This window comes from Symphalangus syndactylus, chromosome 5, assembly GCF_028878055.3.
Source record: "Symphalangus syndactylus isolate Jambi chromosome 5, NHGRI_mSymSyn1-v2.1_pri, whole genome shotgun sequence".
Classification (NCBI taxonomy): Eukaryota; Metazoa; Chordata; class Mammalia; order Primates; family Hylobatidae; genus Symphalangus; species Symphalangus syndactylus.
In genome coordinates this window covers 123,186,645-123,210,332 of record NC_072427.2, presented here as the reverse complement: position 1 = coordinate 123,210,332, position 23,688 = coordinate 123,186,645, and the positions used below count along the sequence as shown (strand labels likewise).

Genomic DNA, 23,688 nt, shown 5'->3' with positions numbered 1-23,688 from the left:
TAATAAAACAAGTACTTATGGACCTATGAAAAGACTTAGCCACACAATATTAGTAGGAAACTTCAACGCCCCACTGACAGCATTAGACAGATCATCAAGGCAGAAAACTGACACAGAAGTCCTGAACTTAAATTCAACACTTGATCAGTTGGACCTAATAAATATCTACAGAGCACTCCACCCATCAACTAGAAATGTGCATTATTCTCATCTTCACATAGAACATACTCTAAGATCAACCACATGCTCAGCCATAAAGCAGGTCTCAATAAATTCAAAAACAGTTAAATAATACCACAGTGAAATAACAACACAAATCAATATCAAGAAGATCTCTCAAAACCACAAAATTACATGAAAATTACACAACTTGCTCCTAAATAATTTTTGGGTAAACAACTAAGTTAGATACAAATAAACAAAATATTTGGAATAAATGAAAATAGAGACACAACATATCCAAATTTCTGGTATGCAGCCAAAGCAATGTTAAGAGCAAAGTTTATAGCACTAAACACCTACATAGACAAGTTACAAGTATCTCAAATTAACAATATAATATTACACCTAAAGGAACTAGAAAAATAAAAACAATATAACCCCAAAGCTAGTAGAAGACAAGAAGTAAGTAAAATCAGAGTAGTTCTTAATGAAGTTGAGACCCAGAAATCCATAAAAAGGATCATCCAAGCCAAAAGCTGATTCTTTGAGAGGATAAACAACATCAATAGACCACTAGCTAGATTAATAAAGAGAAAAAAAGAGAAGATCCAAATAAACACGATCAGAAATGACAAAGGAGATATTACAACCAATCCCACAAAAATAAAATAGATTCTCAGAGACTATTATGAACAACACCACACACACAAATTAGAAAATCTAGAATAAATAATAAATTCCTAGAAATATAAAACTTCCCATGACTGAAGCAGGAAGAAATTGAATCCCTGAACAGACCAATATCAAATTCTGAAGTTGAATCAGTAATAACAATAATAATAATAATATAATAATAATAATAATAATAATAACCTATGTACCAAAAAGAACCCTGTACCAGATGGATTCATAGTAAAATCTACCAGTTGAACAAAGAAGAGCTGGTACCAACCCTAGTTAAACTATTCAAAGAAACTGAGGAACCTTAGCAGGGCTTCTCCTCACACATTCTACCAAACCAACATCACTCTGATACCAAAATCTGGAAAAGACAAAAGGAAAAAAAAAACTATAGGCCAATATCCCTGATGAACACAGAGGCAAAAATTCTCAACAAAATTCTAGCAAACAAAATCCAGCAGTACATCGAAATGTGAATTCACCATGATAAAATAAGCTTTATTCCTGTGATGCAAGGTTGGTTCAACGTACACAAATCAACAAATGTGGTTCACCACATAAATATAATTTTTTAAAAAAATATGATAATCTCAATAGATGCAGAAAAAGCATTAGATAAATTCAACATCCCTTCATGATAAAAATCCTCAAAAAAGTGGGCACTGAAGGAACATACCTCAAAATAATAAGAGCCATCTATGACAAACCCACAGCCAATATCATACTAAAAGGGCAAAAGCTGGGAGCATTCCCCATAAGAACCAAAAAAGGCAAGGATTCCCACACTCACCATTCCTATTTAACTAGTACTGGAAGTCCTAGCCAGAGCAATCAGGCAAGAAAAAGAAATAAAAGGCATACAAATAGTAAAAGAAGTCAAATTATCTCTCTTCACTAATGATATAATTCTATACCTAGAACAGTCTAAAGACTCTGCCAAAAGGTCTGTAAGACTGATAAACAACTCCAGTAGAGTTTCAGAATACAAAACCAATGTACAAAACTCAGTAGCATTTCTATACACCCATAATGTTAAAGCTGAGAGCCAAATCAAGAATGCAATCATATTTACAAAAGCCAAAAATAAAATACCCAGGAATGCAGCTAACCAGGGAGGTGAAAGATCTCTACAAGAAAAACTACAAAACACTGCTCAAAGAAATCACAGATGACATGAACAAATGGAAAAACATTCCATACTCATGGAATGGAAGAATCAACATTGTTAAAAATGGCCATACTGCCTAAAGCAACCTACAAATTTAATGCTGTTCCTATCAAACTACCAATGCTATTTTTCACAGAAGTAGAAAAATCTATTCTAAAATTCATATGGAAACACAAAAGAGCCCAAATAGCCAAAGTAATCCCAAGCAAAAAGAACAAATTCAGAGACATCACATTACCTGACTTCTGACTATACTATAAGGTTACAGTAACCAAAACAGCATGGTACTGGTTCAACAGCAGACACACAGACAAACAGAACAGGACAGAGAAGCCAAAAATAAAGCTGCACACTTATAAACATCTGATCTTCAACAAGTAGACAAAACAAGCAATCAGGAAAGGACTCTCTATTCAATAAATGATGCTGGGGTAACTGGCTAGCCATATGCTGAAGAACAAAACTGGACTTCTACCTATCACCATATACAAAGATTGACTCAAGATGGATTAAAGACAAATATAAGATGTAATTCTATAAAAATCCTAGAAGAAAACCTAGGAAGTACCTTTCTGGACATTGGCCTTGGCAGAGAATTTACGAGTAAGTCTGCAAAAGCAACTACAACAAAAATAGAAATTGACAAGCAGGATCTAATTAAACTAAAGAGCTTCTGCACAACATAGGAAATTATCAACAGCATAAACAGGCAACCTACAGAATAGGAGAAAATATTCACAAACTATTCATCCAACAAAGGCCCAATATCCAAAACCTATAAACTTAAGATTTAAGCATTTCAACAAAGAAGAAATAATCCCATTAAAACGTGGATAAAGGAAAAGAACAGCCAATTCTCAAAAGAAGACATACACGCAGCAAACAAACATATGAAAAAATGCTCAACATCACCAACTATTAGAGAAATGCATCGAAACCACAATGACATACTATCTCACATCAATCTGAGTGGGCATTATTAAAGATTCAAAAACAATGGATGCTGGCAAGGCTGCAGAGAAAAAGAAATGCTTATGCACTGTTGGTGGAAATGTTTATTAGTTCAGCCACTGTGGAAAACAGTTAAGAGATTTCTCAAATAACTTAAAAAGCAGAACTATCATTAGACCCAGGAATCCCATAACAACGAGTGTTTACTCAAAGGAAAATAAGTTGTTCTATCAAAAAGACACATGCACTTGTATGTTAATCACAGCACTGTTCACATTAGCAAAGACATGGAATCAACCTAACTATCCATCAATGGTGGACTGGATGAAGAAAATGTGGTATATATACAACATGGAATACTATACAGCTATAAAAAGGAACGAAATCATGTCCTTTGCAGCAACGTGATTGCAGCTGGAGGCCATTAATCTAAGCTAATTAACACAGAAACAGAAAACCAAATACCACATGTTCTCACTTATAAGTGGGAGCTAAACATTGAATACATATAGATATAAAGATGAGAACAATAGACATTGGGGACTACTAGATAGAAGAGGGAGGTGTTGGGGGTGAGGAGTGAAAAACTCACTATACTATACTTACTACCTGGATGACAGGATCTTTCATACACTATACCCATGTAATGAACGTGCATGTGCACTCCCTGAACCTAAAGTAAATGTTGCAATTTTTGTAAATGATGCATATGAGCCATAGCAATAAAAAGTATATTTTTAAGTAACTGTAGGTTGTTTTCATGAGTTTATATAGTGCAATCAGTATTATTTCAATATTAAAACCATAATCAGAGGCCGGGCACGGTAGTTCACACCTGTAATCCCAGTACTTTGGGAGGCTGAGGTGGGCAGACCACGAGGTCAGGAGTTCGAGAGCAGTGTGGCCAATATGGTCTCTACCAAAAATACAAAAATTAGCCGGGGGTGCTGATGGGCACCTATAGTCCCAGCTACTCAGGAGGCTGAGGCAGAAGAATCGCTTGAACCCGGGAGGCGGAGGTTGCAGTAAGCTGTGATTGCGCCACTGAACTCCAGCCTGGGTGACAGAGTGAGACTCCATCTCAAAAAAAAAAAAAAAAAAAATCAGAAATAAACAAATATAAGGGACTACCAGTATCCTGTTAGCTTTCAAATCCCTAAACTATTAAATTCCTCTCAGGGAGTGACTCAACATAGAAAAACACAATATTTTTATATTAAAGACAAATCGATACAACTATTTGCATACTCTGCATTCAGATAAGTATTTATAATCACACATTAAGCCCATCACTTTGTAAAATTTTAGAATTAGAAGGTCTCTTACAAGTCATTGTGATAGACTGAATATTGGTGCAAAATATATACATGTTCTAATCCCTGGAACCTGTAAATGTTACCTTACAAGGCAAAAGCATATTGCAAATGTGATAGTTAAAGATCTTCAGTGGGGGTTAAGATTAAAGATCTTAACTTAACCCCCACTTAAAATAAGGAGATTATCCCATGGGCTCTAAATGTCATCATAAGTGTCCTTGTAAAAGGGCAGCTGAGGGAAATTTGACTATAGAAAATGAGAAAGCAATTCAAAAACAGAAGCAGAGATTGGAGTGATACAACCATAAGCTAAAGAATACTGGCAACCTCCAGAAGACAGAAGAGGCAAGGAATAGATTCTCCTCTGGGCCCTCCTAAAGACATTGGTCCTGCTGACACCTTGATTTTAGCCCTGTGAGACTCATTTGGGGCTTCTGGCCTCCATAGCTAAGAAAATTAATTTCTATTGCTTTAAGCCACTAAATATATGATTTTTACAACAGTAGTAGGAGACTAATACAGTCACTTAATCTATTAGTGCTCAAATTTGCTGGTAAGTGATGGTGTTCTTTTAAGATCTCCATGATTTTTCTTGGGAAGTGAAGAGAAAAGGGAAAAACTCTATAATACATTGACATATTTAATTTTATTAAATGAGCCATGAGCATTTTTTTCTACCAGAAATGATCACATATTCTATTTGTGGTACACAAATTATACCAATGGTTAAAATTAAAATGTTGAATAAGGAGAATAAAGGGAACTTCTAAACATTTTCTATGAATATCCTGCCTTCAGGAGATGAAGGAGATTAAGTGTCAAACTATTTGGAAAATTTGTGAGAGAATATCATTGTGTGACGTTGGAAGAAAGGAAAGTAAAAGCCATACAAAATATATTTAAGTTCAGATTAATTTGTGCTAAATAGTGGACTGGAAGATAATTTTTTTCTTTCTTAAATATTAATACATTTATCTTCCTTAGGAAATATAAATCAGATGAGTTAATAGTAATAAAACCCTCACTTATTTGAATTAGTTAAAAATAATTGAAATTATGGTCAATAAGAGATGAGATCCTGAAGGCAGGTGGCTCTCGCATATAAATGCATGGACAGGGAGTTTTAAAGGAAGACTTAGTGCAAGTCTAGGAGTCTAATCATTAAGCACATCTTGTCTGTTCTCAAATGAGGCTTTGCAACTTAATTAAACAACTTCTAATTTCTTCTTAGAAAAAGTTACTGAAAATCAGAACCCAGAAAAAAATCAAATCATGGTTTGAGAGAGGTTGTAAGTATAAGATTTATCAAAAGACACATCCATCACAAGTGAGAACATTTGGATCATAAAAGTAGAAACAGAAACTAAAGAATGGGGGATACACAATGTTACCACCATTTTATTCTTTGTCCATATTTAAAAGCCTCTTATCTTTTTCTTAAGGGCCCTGTACTAAAACATGCTTGATTTCATAAAATCATGTAGGTGGATTAGGCACTCTCAGTAAATAGTTAAAATAAAAGCCATAGAAGAATAGGTTAACTGAAAGAATATGGGTAGCAGAAACAGCTGTTTTTGTGATCTTTAGACAATTTAATTGCAACATGCCTAATCATTAACTTTTTGCTGCAAATAAGAAAAAACCTGTCAGAACATCACTGTTTGATAACAATTTAAGAATCACTGTCTTAAAATAATCAAGATCTAATCAATCTCTTCATTTGATATACAACCCAGCTGTCAACCTGAGAGGCTGAGTGGCTTGCTGAGATCACCCAGGTAATCAGTAGTATATTCTGGACATGAAGCCAAGTATCCTTATTCCCGGTCTACTAGTGGTAGTTTCTTTCTATCAAACTTTACAAATGTGTTTGTGAGTAAGATAGGTCAAGATTAAATATAAATATTTGGCAAATTTGTGAATTTAGGCTTGTTCATATTTTCATCATGAAAGACACTTACATTTTTATTTTGGGTATGGCTTTCTCATGAAAACATTTACAAACTCCAAAGTATTTACTATGATTTCTGATTTACAAATTACTAATGCAACAAAGTATTTGAATATGGCTTGTGTTTTGAAATGCTAAATATTAAACTTAAAAATACCCAATGAGATTCTTACCATCTCCATTTCACACTACCCAGGGACATTACTTATTTGAATAAATTCTATCCATCAGTTAGTACAGTAACAGAAAAGCACGGCAAGCATTTGATTCATAATTTTATGTATTGTACTTTACTATAACAGGTGCTTAGTCCTTGGGCATAAAATAAACTTGTAAAGTCTGCTTAAATGGATCAAGATTCATTATAAAGTAAAAGTCATAAATAATTTTGTAAGTAAACAGAAAAAAAACAGGAACATACATAGAATGACTCAGTAGTTTTAAAATTATTAATATGCAAACAAAGTACCTGTAGTCACTAAGGAGATTATGTAAGACCTTGATGCCAGGGAATACAATATTTTGAGGGGTTAATAAGAGCATAACTTTAAAAATATTACTAATATTCTACACCAACTTTGCTTTCAAAAGTAACAAAATATATTCCTATATGGGTTTAAATAAAATAACTATTTTTTCTATTTCATTCACTTTAAAAATAATTAGCATAACTGTTAATTTCAATGCTTACCTGAAAAAATGCATCCTTTCGACTTAGAGGTATGCTCATGAAAAGTGTCACATAACTTTCTGAAATTCTATCGAATAAGCAATCTTGGTTTTCTCTGTCAGGCTTAAAAAAATGTGTAAAATTAAAGTCAGTATTACAATTTAAAACTGGAATTTGTTTGCGTGATGACAGCAATTTTATTTATTCTCATGAGCAGATCAATTGGTACAAGAGAATCAGCATGGGTTTTCACATAATGCAGACCCAAATTTTAAAACTGGCTGTTACGCATTAGCTGTATTACCCTGGGCAAGTTAATTAAGTCCCAGGTTGCTCATCTGTCAAATGTAGGTAATATATACTTATCTTAAAGGCGTGTAGTAAAATTAAATAAGGACAGGGAACATATTTTTATAACTTTGTATTTCAAGGCCTTAGCACAGTACCTGGCAACAAAAAGCATGCAAACATTTGATGAGTTAATTATCCTTACATTCCAGGAATAAATCTCATTGGTTATGGTGTATAATCCTTTTAACATGCTGTTGCTTTTGATTTGCTAGTATTTTGTTGAGGATTTTTGTGTCAAAATTCCCCATAAAAGATATTGGTAGTTTCTTTTTATTGTAGTGTCTTTTTGGGCTTTAGTATCAGAGTAATATCTTCTAACTCACAGGTTGAGTTGGAAAGTGTTTCCTCTTTAACTTTTTGAAAGAGTTTCAGAAGGACTGGTGTTTATTCTTCTTTAAATGTTGGTAGAATTCCCCAGTGACGCCATCTAGTACAGGGCTTTTCTTTGATGGGAGGTTTTTGATTACTGATTTAATCTCCTTAATAGTTACAATCTATTTAGATTTTCTATTTCTTTGTGATTCCATCTTGTTAGATTGTATGTTTCTAAGAATTTGTCTATTTCAACTACATTATTCCAATTTGTTGGCATATATTCATTTACAGCACTTTTATAATCCTTTTAACCTCCATAAAATTGAAAATATTGTCCCCACTTTTTTATAATTTTAGTAATTATAGTCTTCCCTATTTTTTAATAGTCATTCTAGCTAAAGGTTTGTGCATTTTGTTCTTCTCAGAGACAGAACTTCTAGTTTTGTTATTTTTTTTTCTGTTTTTCAATTCTTTATTTCATTTATCTCTGCTGCAATATTTATTATTTCCTTCCTTCTGTTAACTTAGGATTTAATTTGTTCTGTTTCCAGTTACTTAATGTGTGAGACGGTGTGGTTGATTTCAGATCTTTCTTCTTTGATTTTTAATGTTTTATTATTTTTAATTTATAAATATAATTGTATTTATTTATAGGGTATCATGTATCATTTTGATATATGTATACAATGTGAAATGATTAAATCAAGCTGCTTAATATATCCATTATCTCAGTTACTTATAATTTGTTGAGGTGAGACATTTAAAATTTACTTTCTTAGCAATTTTGAAGTCTATAATATAGTACTGTTAACTGTAGTGACTATGTTGTGCAATGGATCTCAAAAAGTTATTCCTCCTGTCTCACTGAACCTCTTTACCCTTTGAACATGTGCCCATTGCCAGCCTTCAGCCCAGCCTCTGTAACTACTGCTCTGCTTTCTACTTCTGTGAGTTCAACTTTTTTAGGTTCCACCTATAAGTGAGATCATGTGATGTTTGTCTTTATGAGCCTGGCTAATTCCACTTAGCAAAAAGTTCTCCAGGTTCATTCAGGTTGTCACAAGTGTTAGGATTTCCTTTTTTTAAGGCCCAAGAATATTCTATTGTGTACTTACACCACATTATCCATTCATTCGTTGACAGACAATTAGGTTGATTTCCATGATGGACACTTAGGTTGATTTCCTGTCTTAGCTATTGTGCTGCAATGAACGTGGACATAGATATATCTATTTGACATATTGATTTCAATTCCTTTGGATGTATATCCAGAAGTGGGATTACTGGAGCATGTGGTAGTTCTATTTTTAGTTTTTGAGAAATCCATACTGTTTTCCATATTAGCTGTAGTAATTCATATTTCCAGTCGTATACAAGCATTTCCTTTTCTCCATGACCTCACCAAAACTTGTTATCTTTCATCTTTTTGATAACAGCCATGTGAGATAAAATCTCACACATCAAACAGTTGTGTGAGATGATATCCCATTGTGGTTTTGGTTTGTATTCCCCTAATGATTAGTGATGTTGAGCATTTTTTTCAAATACTGTTCACATAGCTATTTGTCTGTCTTCCTTTGAGAAGTGTTTAGAGCCTTTGCCCATTTTAAAAATTTTATCAAATTATTTTATCAAATTTGAAATGTATTATTTATTGTGGTCACCATGCAGTATAATAGATCACTAAAACTTATTTCTCTGGTGTAAGTGAAACTTTGTACCTTTTGATCATCTCACCTTTCCCCATTCCTCCCCACCCTCAGCCTCTGATAACTACCTTTCTGCTGTTTCTATGAGATTGACTTTTTTAGATTCCACATGTAAGTGAGATCATACAGTATTTGTCCTTCTGTGACTGGCTTATTTCAGTTAGTAAAACATCCAGTTCCATCTAGGTTGCTGGAAATTACAGGATATCCTTCTTTTTAAAGGCTATATATATTTTTATATAATATATAATATAGAATATATAAATACATTTAAATATATATTTAATATTACATATTATGAATTTATTTATATAATTTATTATATTATTATGAATATATTTAATATTACATATTAAATATATATTATATATATTTATATACCAAACCTTCTTTATCCATTCATCCATTGATGGACATTCAGGTTGCTTTCATATCTTGGTTATTGCGATTAATGCTAAAATGAACATGAAAGTGCAAATCTTTTCAACACAGCAGTTTAAACTCCTTTGGATATAAACAGAAATGGGATTGCTGGATCTTACGGTGATTCTACTTTGTTTTTTTGTGGAAACTTCACACTATTTTCCAAAATGACTGTACTAATTTACTTCGTTCCTTTTAAAATCAGGTTGTTTTCCTGCTATTACATTGTTTAAATTGCTTATATATTTTGGACATTAACCCTTAATCAGATGTATGGTTTTCAAATATTTTCTCCCATTCTACAGGTTCTCTCTTCAATCTATTGACTGTTTGCTTTGCTCTGCTGAAGCTTTTTAGTTTGATGCAATTCCATTTGTCTATTTTTTGCTTTTGTTGCCTGTACATTTGGCTTCATATTCAAAAAATCATTGTACAAACCAATGTCATGGAGCTTTTCCTCTGTTTTCTTCTAGTAGTTTTACAGTTTCAGATCTTATATTTAAGTCTTTAATTCATGCTGACTTTTGTATATGATGTGAAATAAGGGTTCAATTTCCGTCTTCTGCATGTGGATACTCAGTTTTCCCAACAAAAATTATTGAAGACTGTCCATTCTCTGTTATGTGTCTTGGCACCTTTGTTGAAAACCAATTAGTTGTAAATGTGTAGATTCATTTGGGGGCTCTCTTTTCTGTTCTACACGTATATGTGCCTGTTTTTATTCCAATACTCTGCTTTTTTTGGTTACTACAGCATTGTAGTATATTTTGAAGTTAGGTAGTGTGATACTTCAAGCTTTGTTCTTTTTGCTCAAGATTGCTCAGACTATTCAGGATCTTCTGTAGTTCCATATAAATTTTAGGACTGTTTTTTTCTATCTCTGTTTAAAGATCACTGGAATTTTGTTAGGGATTGCATTGATTCTGTAGGTTGCTTTGGGTAGTATAGACATTTCAATAATACTAATTCTTTCAATCTATAAACACAGGATATCTTTCCATTTATTTGTGTCATCTTCAATTTCTTTCATCAGTATTTTATATTTCTAGTATGCAGATCTCTCACCTCCTTGGTTAAGTTTAAATCTAAGTATTTTACTTTTTGTTATTACTATTGTAAACAGAATTGTTTTCTTGATTTCTTTTTTGTATAATTCATTGTTAGTGTACAGAAATGCTACTAATTTTTGGATGTTGATTTTGTATCCTGCAACTTAATTCACACAATATTTCTAACAGTTTTTTGGTGGAATGTTTAGATTTTATATAGAAAATCTTTTAGATTTTATATAGAAAATCTTTAGATTTTATATAGAAAATCTTTAGGATTTTCTATATGTAAGATGTTGTTACAGAGATATTTCACTTCCTTTTCTATTAGGATACTTTTATTTCTTTATCTGGCCTAATTGCTATGGCTTTCTTCTTTTTTAATGTAAGAATTTACAGCTATAAATTTCCCTCTTTGCATTGCTTTTGCTGCATCTCATAAGTTTTGGTATGTTGTGTTTTTGTTTTCATTTGTCTCAAGTTATTTTCTGATTTCCTTTTTGATTTGTTCTTTGACCCATTGGTTGTTCAGGAACAATGGGAACTCAATATGTTAACAATGGGAGTATAAAATTGTACATTCACCTGGAAAAACAATGTGACATTTTCTCATTAAGCTGATCATTTTCATACCAAACAACCCCACAATTCCTTTCCTTCTTTTATGTCTTATACCTTCTGTTTGAGAGCAGGGCAGTTTCATAGGCCTGTAGAAACTGAGGTATATAATATTTATGCTTGGAAATAGGCATTCCTCTTCTTTTGCTAAGCCTTTAGGAGCTGGACTCAATTAAGTCAAGTAATGAGCTGTATTTGGGTTTTGTTTCTTCTATGGTCATTCTCAGTGAAACACAGGCTTCAATTTGCTCTTGTGCTGCCTCATTTTTAGAATTCTCAAATAACCAACTTTTGGCCTAATTGAGTTTCTTTATTTTCTCTTTTTAATGTTATTAATTTTCTCTCTGATCTTTATTATTTTATTTTCTTCTGCTTTCCATAGGTTTGGCTATTTTTTCTTTTTCCACTTTCTTAAGGTAGAAACGGAACTTTCTCTTTCTGGAGAACTTTCTCTTTTTTCTAACGTAGGCATTTTAATTCTATGATTTTCTCTCTAAATACTGCTTTAGTTATATCTCACACATTTTAATGTGTTTTCATTTTCATTTAGTTCAAAATAATTTTTGATTTCCTTATTGATTCCTAATTTGATCCATGGTTACTGAGAATTGTGTTCATTTCCAAATATTTGGGGATTTTCTAGGTATCTGTTATTATTTTATAATATAATTCCATGTTGATCTGAAACACTGTGTTTGACTTGAATTCTTATAAACTTATTAGGATATTTTCCTAGCTCAGAATATAGTTAATCTTAGCAAATGTTTAATGTGGACTTGAGAAAAATGTATATTCTGCTGTTATTGGGAGGTGCTATGATTTGAATGTGTCCCTCAAAGTTCATGTATTGAAAACTTGATCCCCAATGCAGTGGTGTTGGGAGATGAGGCCTAATGGGAGGTGTTTGGGCCTTGGGGACATTATCCTCATGAACAGATTATGCCATTATCACAGAAGTGGGTTTGTTATCATAGGAGAGGGCCCTCTTGCTTGCTCCCTCTTTCACTCTTCTACTTGTTGCCAAGGGATGATGCAGCAAAAAGGCCCTCACCACATGCCGGCCCCTCTATCTTGGACTTCCCAGCCTACTGTGAGCCAATTCATTCTGTTCATTATAAATCACCATTCTGTTATTGCAGCACAAAACCAACTAATACAAGAGAGATGTTTAATAAATGTCAATTATGTCAAGTTTCTTGACAGTGTTGTTCAAGCCTTCTATATCATTCTGTACCCTTACTGATTTTCTGTGTATTCTACCAACTATTCAAAGAAGGGGCTGAAGTCTCTATACGTACTGATTTGTGTATTTCTCTTTGAAGTATTAAAAGTTCTTATTAAATGTGTTTTGAAGCATTTTTATTAGGTGCATAAATATTTGGAATTACGTTAGGTTGATGAATTGACCACTTTGACATTATAAAATTACTTTCTTTATCCCTGGCAACATTGCTTTGAAATCTACTTTGTATGATGGATTAAAAAAAAAAATGACTTTGCAAGTTAAATGCCTTTCTTTTGTTGTTGTTTGGAGGGGAATGATGCACTTTCCAGGTATTTGTCTTTTTTGTAGTCAAGGTCCCAAGAACAATTTTTTTTAAACATTAAGGGTATTATAATATTATTACTGAAATTTTTCTAGTAAAACACAGTTTCAGGTGCTGTTTATTTCTTCTCTTATTGATTCCCAGATACCCCCTCTGATATGGTTTGGCTCTGTCTCCCCAAACAAATCTCATATTGAATTGTAATCCCCACATGTCGAGGGAGGGACCTGGAGGGAAGTGACTGAATCATGGGAATGGTTTCCTCCATGATGTTCTCGTAATAGTCAGTGAGTTCTCATGAGATCTGTGGTTTAAAAAGTGTGGCACTTTCCCTTCCCTTTCTGTCTTTCCTGCCTTCCTGTGAAGAAGATGCCTGCTTCCCTTTTGCCTTCCACCATGATTGTAAGTTTCCTGAGGCCTCCACAACCATGCGGAAACGTGAGTCAATTCAATCTCTTTCCTTCATAAATTGCTCAGTCTTAGGTGGTTCTTTGTAAGAGTGTGAAAACAGACTAATACACCTTCTTTATCTGTTCAATCCTAATCAGAATTCTCACCTTTCTAATTCTGGATCTTCTGATTAAAAATCTGACTTAGACTCTAACTATATAATATGTGATATATATTATGATAGATATAATATATGAAGTCTAATTTCAAAGATCCAGCATCTTTTGAAATCTATATTAAAGTTTTAACTCCTCTGAAAGAACTCTAGACATCAAATAGGATTTCTAATGTGTGGAATGCTCAAAAACTAATCTCTGTAGTTGCATCCAGAAAAGCATTTTTGAACTAGACTTATCTCTACTGAAAAATTAATTATGCCAAAAATCAACTTAAAAAATAAATTTTTAAAAATCACTATACCCGAAATTTATGGAGAAACCACCACCAAAAGGAGTCATGCAAAAGAGCAATGGAGGCTTCTGAGAGAAAATGAGTCTTCCAGATTTTAAAAACTCTTTCCTATGGAAAAAAACAAAAGAGAGATGCATGGAAATTAAAATATATTACAAAACGTGTTAATGTAAATAGGCTTTATAAAGAGTATGCTTTCATTGCTTATAGATCAGAACTGTCCAACAGAAATTTAACATGAGCCACACACATAATGTTAAATTTTCTTGTAGCCACATCAAAAAAGTAAAAAGTGAAATTAATTTTAGTGACATTTTATTTAACCAAATAGATTTAAAATATCATTTCAACATAATTTTTATAAAAATTATTAAAATATTTTGCATTCCATTTTTAGTACTAGGCATTTGAAATACGGTATATATTTTTGATAGCATATCTCAACTTGAACACTACATTTTCTTCAGAAGTACTAGATTAATATTTAGACTTCACAGAATACATGTTTGTAATTTTCTTCCAAACATAATTAAAAGCTTTTTAATAACTAAATCAAATTTAGTTTTTAGATTTATATATAAAGTAGTTAAAAGAAATACAATAAAAAATTCAGCTTCTCAGTCATACTAGTCATATTTCATATGGTCAATAACCACATTTGGCTAGTAGATATTGAAAGGACACCAAGAACAGCAAAAATGTAAGATTCATGCCATTATTTCCCCCTTTTCCACTGAGGACAAATATCAACAATCAATCATGGACTTATATTCCAATAAGCCCCTATCCTGAGCCTGTCTAGTGTTCTTCCCAAGCAAACAATTAATCAAAATTGGAATAAACAGCTAAATTTGTCTGCTGTAACTACTAGAAAATATAAGTTTTGGTTTAAATAGGCAGATTCAGTAGATTATTTTATCTCCTTATTCAAAAAATGTTTTAATGCCAGATTGAGTAACATTCAAGATTTCTTTTAAGTGCATCCAGAGGTATGAATTCCTCTTCAAGTACAGGTCTATAAAAAGGACGTCATATAAACTTTCATGGCAAGAAAATTATGTATTCTGTGGGGACACATCTTTTTCATAGGCCACTAAGTATAGTATGATGTACACTGGTAACAGCTTCAACTTGGATTTAATACTTTTTAATGAAAAAGAACATATGTAATGTACATAAACACAAAGAGCAGAAAATTGAAATAGAGGGCAAAATGACCAGTTTTACCAGGTAACCATCCCACCCTCATTTTAGCCCTCGTATTCACTGGCTATTGATCTAATTACCTCCCAACACCTGCAGTTTTTCATAGTTTGGTTACCCTATAGGGATACTACCCAAAAATTCCCACAGACACTTGAAGACTCCAAAGAAACACCCAGAAGGGTTGTAAAGAAGGGCACTCACAACTTATTTCAGGATCAAAAATGAGCAGGCTAAAACATCCTGAGCTGACAGCAGGAATAGACAGAAGGAAGAAACACCTGTTACGGTTACATGCCAAGCCAGTGTACGCTAGCAACCTCAGGGTCCCAAAGCAGTAACACAGAGTTTAAAACATTCTTTTCTGGTAATCAGTGGGTTAGACACATCACTGGTCTTTCCTGCCAAATTTAATGCCCAAAGGATCAAATCTCATTGAACACCTAATTTATCATAGCTTTAAGTAAAGGTCTGATTCATTAAATCATAATGTCACAATGTAACCTACAATAAAATGAAATATTTACATACATCAAAATTATGGGCTTTTAAAATAAAAAGATAAATTTGTTCGGCATCCAAATGTCTGGGTAGCTGAGTAAGTTCATTTGCTTTGAATTCTGTGAAGCTGCAACCCTAGAAAGAGGAAAATATAACAGGAGAGTAAATATTTCACTCTTCTCACTATAGTAGACTCATATAACTACAGAAGACCAACATTTAACTATCATTCACTCACATAATTACTTCTTTTTACTAAATTAACTAAAAATTATATAACCCATCTAAGAAAAACCTTCAGCCGTGCACGGTGGCTCATGCCTGTAATCCCAGCACATTGGGAGGCTGAAGTGGGTGGATCACTTGAGGTCAGGAGTTCGAGACCAGCCTGGACAACATGGTGAAACGCTGTTTCTATTAAAAGTACAAAAATTAGCTGGGCGTGGTGGCATGCGCCTGTAATCACAGCTACTTGGGAGGCTGAGGCAGGAGAATCATTTGAATCTGGGAGGCAGAGGTTGCAGTAAGCCAAGGTTGCGCCACTGCACTCCAGCCTGGGCCACAGAGTGAGGCTCCATTCCCCACACCCCCTGCAAAAAAAGAAAAACCTTCATATTTTCTGCTTCTTTGAAGTTAAGAACCCTAGCACATTCATATGCCATATCTAAAATAAAAACAATCATATTTCAGAACTAATTTGATATAAACTCAAATGATCAAGAATTTTAGCTAGACTACACTTAAGTAAATAAAGACTAGGCAGAAAGAGAAAGCTTCTATACTTGTTTCCAACTCTCTCCTCTGGTACCTCTCTCTATATTTAGAGCTATGTTTATATTGTTGTAAACATTATTTTAGTCCTACATAATACACTTGATATACAATCTGGCAGAACAGAAATTTAAAGTACCTCTATATTCTTCTCTGTCTCCATTTCATCTGAAAGCTGGAAAACATTTTAAATAAAATCTTTAAAACTCTAAATTAAAGAAATTTTACATTTAGTAAATTTGTTCAGTTAACTAGTATGCATAGATAAATATAGATACATGTATATATATCCTACAGAGGCCTAAAATACTATTGCTGTGTTTGATACTGGAAATTCAAAGATGGCCTTTGCCCTCAAACTAGTTATGGTTCAAAAATGGAATCAGATATATATACAAACAAAACAAATAGATATAAGGGCTATAATAAACAAACTACTTATTACAGTCAGGTTCCCTGGGAAATAGACTCTCTGGGGAAGTTTAGTGTTCAGAATGTTTATTGCGAGCGCTTTTGGAATCAATGCCTTTTGGAATCAATGCCTTTGGCAGTCAAGGGAAGAGGCAGAATTGGGCAGATGGAGAAATTAGCTATGATGGAGGCCTAATAGCCACAACTGGCTTGAAGAAGACTTCTAGAGCTGAAAGTATCGATCAGAGCTGTCCTGCATTGGACTGAAATAGCCAAGCCTTTCTGCTCCAACTTGAGCAGTCACCAGATGGTTCCTGGAAAGATATTTCCTCAGAAGAGGAAGTTCTCTGGAGGTAAGTAAACCAAGGAAGGGGCTGACAGTTGAAGGGTGTCTCTTAACAGCACTCTTAGGCCCTAGAGCACAGGTACTTCTTTGAAAGGGAATTGGGTGGCCAATTTTAATGTCTACTACACTGCTTTATACACATACATTAGTTTTTGATCATCTAGTCATGTTTACATATATATATATAAAAAACATAATATATATATATATACTATAGACAGACATAGACAGACAGACAGATAGATAGATGGCAGGTTAATTTCCACATTCCTAATTACTCCAACAATAACTAAGCTTACAAGTAAGTTTTACACACACAATACCACACAGACACACATATTACACATACACATATATTAGAAAGGAGATGACATACGACATATAAAACAAATTGGAAAGAATGATGTATTGCTTCCAGAAAGAGGATCATATTATTCTCACTTTTTAAAGTGTACACAGGAATAAGAAAGAGAGACTTTTTAGGAAAAATGAGATCAAATATGACTGGAAAGAAGGCTACGTGCTTGAAAGCTACAGATCAATAAAGATGAGGTCAGAAATAGGACTATATTAAAATAGGAGGCTTCTGTACAGCAAAGGAAACAATTAACAGAGTGATGACACAACCTTTGTAATGGGAGAAAATATTTGCAAGCTATTTATTTAACAAGAGACAAATATCCAGAATATATTAGTATTCAAGGCACTGGAACAACTTAACAGCAAAAATAAACAACAAATAATACCATGAAAAAGGAGGCAAAGGATCTGAATATACATTTCTCAAAAGAAGACATACAAATGGCCTATGAAAAACGTTCAACATCACAAATCATCAAAGAAATGCAAGTCAAACCCACAATGAAATATCATCTTATCCAAGTTAGAATGGCTATTATCAAAAGACAACAAATGCTAGTAAGGATGAAGAGAAAAGAGAATTCTTATAATGCTATTGGTGGGAATGTAAATTAGCACAGCTATCATGGAAAACAGTACAGAGGTTTCCCAAAAAACTAAAAATAGAACTGTCATACAATTAGTCCAGCAATCCCACTACTCAATATCTCTCCAAAAGAAAGGAAAACAAAGGGATACCTGCACTCTCAGGTTTACTGGAACACTATCCACGATAGCTAAGGTATGGAACCAACCTAAGTTTCCATCAAAGGATAAATAGATAAAATGTGTTGTATATACACAATGGAATACTATTTAGACATTAAATGAATGAAATCCTGTCATTTGCAGCAATATGGATAAAACTGGAGGTTGTTTGTTAAGTGAAATAAGGCACAGAAAGACAAGTATTATGTGTTCTTACTCATATGTGGGAACTTAAAAAGTTTATTTTGTGGAGGTATAGAGTAGAATGGTGGTTACCAGAGGCTGTGAGAAGGGTGTTTGGGGAGTGGAAGAGATTAAGAGAGGTTGGTTAATGTGTACAAACATATAGTTATTTAGAATGATTAAGTTCTACTGTTTGATAGCATAGTAGGGCAACTATAGTTAGCAACAATGTATTGTATATTTCAAAATAGCTATAAAAGAATATTTGAAATGTTCCTGACACAAAAAATGATAGCTATTCTAAATAACCTGATTTGATTATTACACATTTTATGCATGCATCAAAATATCACAGGTACCCTGTAAATGGGGACAATGATTATGTATCAATAAAAAAGATGAAGTCAGATTTAATTAAATGTTAAGGTTAATCTCCAAGTCCTGGCTTTATTCTGCAGGAGGAAAAGAAATAGTGGAAGTTTTCAAGCAGCAGAGTTGCAGTAACAAAAAACATAGTTTTTGGTCATATAATCTGAAAATGAGACCACAAAAATATAAATACATGTTAAAATTCTGATTGATAAATCCAATAAAACTTTTATATTTAACAAAAAGAATAACTATTAAAACTTTTGTTAGTATAATTTACCTAAAGGCCATTTCAATAGATTTTGAAAAGTCATTTGATAAAATTAAGTAGTGAGAATTTTAAAACTTCTTTGAAAGGAGCATGCCTTGTAACTGTGAGGAAATACAGAAGAGCCACTTGGCTGAGCAAGTGCCCAGCTACTAACCAGTATGCTTAAGCACCATCTACTGAATCACATCCCAAACTTCAACACTAAAAATACTTTGCAAATACATGCCCCGATAAAACCAAGGACAATAATTCAGCTACAAAAAAAGACCCAACACAAAGTCTCAGCCCTCTGAAAACATCCAGAAACAAAGCGAACTGACTACATTCAAATTACACCACAGTTAAAGGAACATCAGCCCACACAGATGAGAAAGAATCAGCACAAGAACTCTGGCAATTCAAAAAGCCGAAGTGTCTTTTTCCTCCAAATGACTGCACTAGTTCCAGTAACGGTGCTTAACCAGGTTGAAATGGCTGAAATGACAGGCAAAGAATTCAGAACATGGATAGAAATAAAGATCATGAAAATTCAGGAGGAACTGAAACCAACTCCAAAGAATCTAAGGATTACACTAAAACAATACAGGTGCTGAAAGTTGAAATGATAATTTTAAGAAAGAACCAAACTGAACTGACAGCTGAAAAACACACTACAGGTATTTAATAATACAATCACAAGTATTAACAGCAGAATAGACCAAGCTGAGGAATGAATCTCAGACCTCAAAGATTGCTTCTCAGAAATAACTCAGTCACATAAAAATAAATAAAAATAATGAACAAAACCTCTGAGAAATATGAGATTATGTAAAGAGATCAAATCTATAGTGTTCCTGAAAAAGGGGGAGAGAAAAGGAACTTGGAAAACATATTTCAGGACATCATCCATGATAATTTCCCAAATCTCGTTAGAGGCCAAAATTCAAATTCAGGAAATGTAGAGAGAACCCTTGTGAGATACTATACAAGATGACCATCCATAAGACACACAGTTATCAGATTCTCCAAGGTTGATACGAAAGAAAAAATATTAAATGCGGCTAGAAAGAAGGGCAGGTAAACCTACAAAGGGAACTTCCCCAGGCTAACAGCAGACCTTTCAGCAAAAATCCTACAAGCCAGAAGAGATTGGGGACCTATATTCAGTATTTTTTTTTTTTTTTGAGACAGAGTTTCGCTCTTGTTGCCCAGGCTGGAGTGCAGTGGCACAATCTTGGCTCACTGCAACTTCCCCCTCTCGGGTTCAAATCCTCCTGCCTCAGCCTCCCAAGTAGCTGGAATTACACACCACTGCGCCTGGCTAATTTTGTATTTTTAGTAGAGACAGGGTTTCACCATGTTGGTCAGGATGGTCTCAAATTCTTGACCTCATGTGATCCACCTGCCTCAGCCTCCCAAAGTGCTGGATTACAGGCATGAGCCACCATACCCAGCTGTATTAAGTATTCTTAAAGAAAAGAAATTCCAACTAAGAATTTCATATCTAGCCAAACTAAGCTTCATAAGTGAAGGAGAAATAAGATCTTTTTCAGACAAGCAAATGTTAAAGGAATTCATTACCAACAGACCTGCTTTGCAAGAGGTCCTTCAGGGAGTGCTAAATACGGAAATCAAAGACCATTACTAGCCACCGGAGAAACATATTTAAGTACATACACCAGTGACACTAAAAAGTACCCACACAATCAAGTCTGCATAATAACAAACTAACAACAAGATGACAGCCCTAGGGGAACTGTCAGACCTGAACTATGCAAGGCCATCTTGCCCAAAAGATGGGGCCAGTCCATCTTGGGCACTCCTTGGTCTGCTGGCCTCTCCCAGGGCCCCAGCCTGGCTGCACCTGCTTGCAGTACACGTACCAGTGACACTATAAAGCAACCACATAAACAAATCTGCATAATAACCAGCTAACATCATGATGACAGGATCAAATCAACACATATCAATACTAACCTTGAATGTAAATGGGGGCTAAATGCCCCTGTTAAAAGGCATAGAGTAGAAACCTGGATAAAGAACCAAGATCCATTAGTATGCTATCTCCAAGAGACCCATCTTGCATGCAATGACACACATAGGCTCAAAGTAAAGAAATGGAAAAAAATTTACCAAGAAACTGAGAAACAGAAAAAAGCAGGAGTTGCAATCCTAATTTCAGACAAAACAGACTTTAAACCAACAAAAATCAAAAAAGACAAGGGAATTACATAATGGTAAAAGACTCAATTCAACAAGATGACCTAACTATCCTAAATATATATGCACCCAACACAGGAGCACCCAGATTCATAAGGCAAGTTCTTAGAGACCTTCAAAAAGACTTAGACTTCCACACAGTAATACTGGAAGACTTTTAACACCCCAATGACAATATTAGGACAGAATCATTGAGGCAGAAAATTAACAAAGGTATTCAGCACCTAAACCCAGTACTGGGTCAAATGGACCTGGTAGACATCTACAGAACTCACCACTCTAAAATAACAGAATACACACATTCTCATTGCCCACATGGGACATACTCTAAAATCGATCACATAATCAGGAGTAAAACACTCCTCAGCAAATGCAAAATAACTGAATTCATGACAGTCTCTTGGATCACACAACAATCAAATTAGAAATCAAGACAAAGAAATTCACTCAAAACCATACAATTACATGGAAATTGAATAACCTGCTACTGAATGACTTTTAGGAAAAAAAATGGAATTAAGGCAGAAATCAAGAAGTCCTTTGGAACTGATGAGAATAAAGATATACCAGAATCTCTGGGACACAGCTAAGGCAGTGTTAAGAGGGAAATTTATAGCACTAAATGCCGACATCAAAAAGCTAAAAAGATCTGAAGTTAACAACCTAACATCACAACTAAAAGAACCAGGGAACCAAAAGAAAACCAACCCCAAAGCTAGCAGAAGACAAAAAATAACCAAAATCAGAGCTGAACTGAAGGAGACTGAGACACAAAAAAACAGTCAGAAGATCAACAAATCCAGGACAACTCCTGTTTTGTTTTGTTTTTAATTAAAAAAATAGACTGCTAGCTAGACTAATAAAGAGGAAAACAGAGAAGAATCAAATAAACACAATCAGAAATGATAAGAGAATAGGAGGTCAGCACAAAAGTTTACAGATCATAAAGGCCTTGCTGATAAAACAGGTTGCAGTAAAGGAGGCGGCCAAAACCCACCAAAACCAAAATGGCGACGAGAGTGACAGACCTCAAGTCATCCTCACTGCTACACTCCCACCAGCACCATGACAGTTTACAAATGACATGACAATGTCAGGAAGTTACCCTTTTTGGCTAAAAAGGGGAGGCATGAATAATCCACCCCTTGTTTAGCATATCATCAAAAATAACCATAAAAATGGGCAACCAGCAGCCCTTGGGGCTCCTCTGTCTATGGAGTAGCCATTTTTTCATTCCTTTACTTTCTTAATAAACTTGCTTTCACTTTGCAAAAAAAAAAAATTATAAGGGGGATATCACCTCTGACCCCACAGAAATACAACCATCGGAGAATACTATAAGCACCTCTATGCACATAAACTAGAAAACCTGGAAGAAACTGATAAATTCCTGGACATATATACCCTCCCAAGACTGAGCCAAAAAGAAATTGAATCCCTGAAAAGACCAATAATGAGGTCTGAAATTGAATCAGTAATAAATAGCCTATCAACCTATTAAAGCCCAGGATGAGATAAATTCACAACTGAATTCTACCAGATTTACAAAGAAGGGCTGGTACCATACCTGCTGAAACTATTCCAAAAAATTAAGGAAGAAGGACTCCTCCCTAACTCATTCTATGAGGCCAGCATCATCCTGTTACTAAAACTGGGCAGAGATACAACAAAAAAAAGAGAACTACAGGCCAATACTCTTGATGAACACCGATGCAAAAATCCTCAACAAAATACTGGCAAATTGAATCCAGCAGTACATCAAAAAGCTTATCCACCACAATCAAGTAGGCTTTATCCCTGGGATGCAAAATTGGATCAATATATGCAAATCAATAAGTGTGATTCATCACATAAACAAAACTAAAATTAAAAAACCACGATTATCTCAATAGATGCAGAAAAGGATTTCGATAAAATTCAACATCCTTTCATGTGAAAAACTCTCATTAAACTACATATTGAAGGTAAATACCTCAAAATAGTAACAGCCAACTATGACAAACTTACAGCCAATGTCATAATAAATGGGCAAAAGCTGGAAGCATTCTCCTTGAAAACTGGCACAAGAAAAGGATGCCCTCTCTCACCGCTTCTATTGAACATAGTATTGGAAGCCCTAGTCAGAGCTATCAGGCACGAGAAAGAAATAAAGGGCATCCAAATAGAAAGAAAGGAAGTCATACTACTCTGTTTTCAGATGACATGATCCTATACCTAGAAAACCCCATAGTCTCAAAAGCTCCTTAAGCTGATAAACAACTTCAGCGAAGTCTCTGGATACAAAATTAATGTATAAAAATCATTAGTACTCCTATATACCAACAACACTCAAGTCAAGAGCCAGATCAGAAACACAATCCCATTCACGATTGTCACAGACACACAAAAATATCTGGGAATACTGCTTACCAGGGAGGTGAAAGATCTCTACAAGAACTACAAAACACTTCTCGGATCTAATTAAACTAAAGAGCTTCTGCACAGCAAAAGAAACTACCATCAGAGTGAACAGGCAACCTACAGAATGGGAGAAAATTTTTGCAACCTACTCATCT

At 34.2% G+C, this 23,688-nt stretch overlaps 1 protein-coding gene across 7 annotated transcripts in view; it reads right to left on the bottom strand.

The window, feature by feature from the left end:
• The window catches only part of FAM227B (family with sequence similarity 227 member B), a 264,607-nt gene that overhangs the window by 204,358 nt on the left and 36,561 nt on the right, over positions 1 to 23,688 (bottom strand). For all 7 annotated transcript variants that reach the window (XM_055279047.2, XM_055279050.2, XM_055279048.2 and 4 more), the window contains 4 exons: positions 16,387 to 16,422; positions 15,507 to 15,611; positions 13,782 to 13,880; positions 6,921 to 7,022 (listed from right to left, as the gene is read on the bottom strand). In XM_055279047.2, the coding sequence (XP_055135022.1) occupies positions 6,921 to 7,022; positions 13,782 to 13,880; positions 15,507 to 15,611; positions 16,387 to 16,422 (342 nt within the window). The remainder of the gene's footprint in view (positions 1 to 6,920; positions 7,023 to 13,781; positions 13,881 to 15,506; positions 15,612 to 16,386; positions 16,423 to 23,688) is intronic.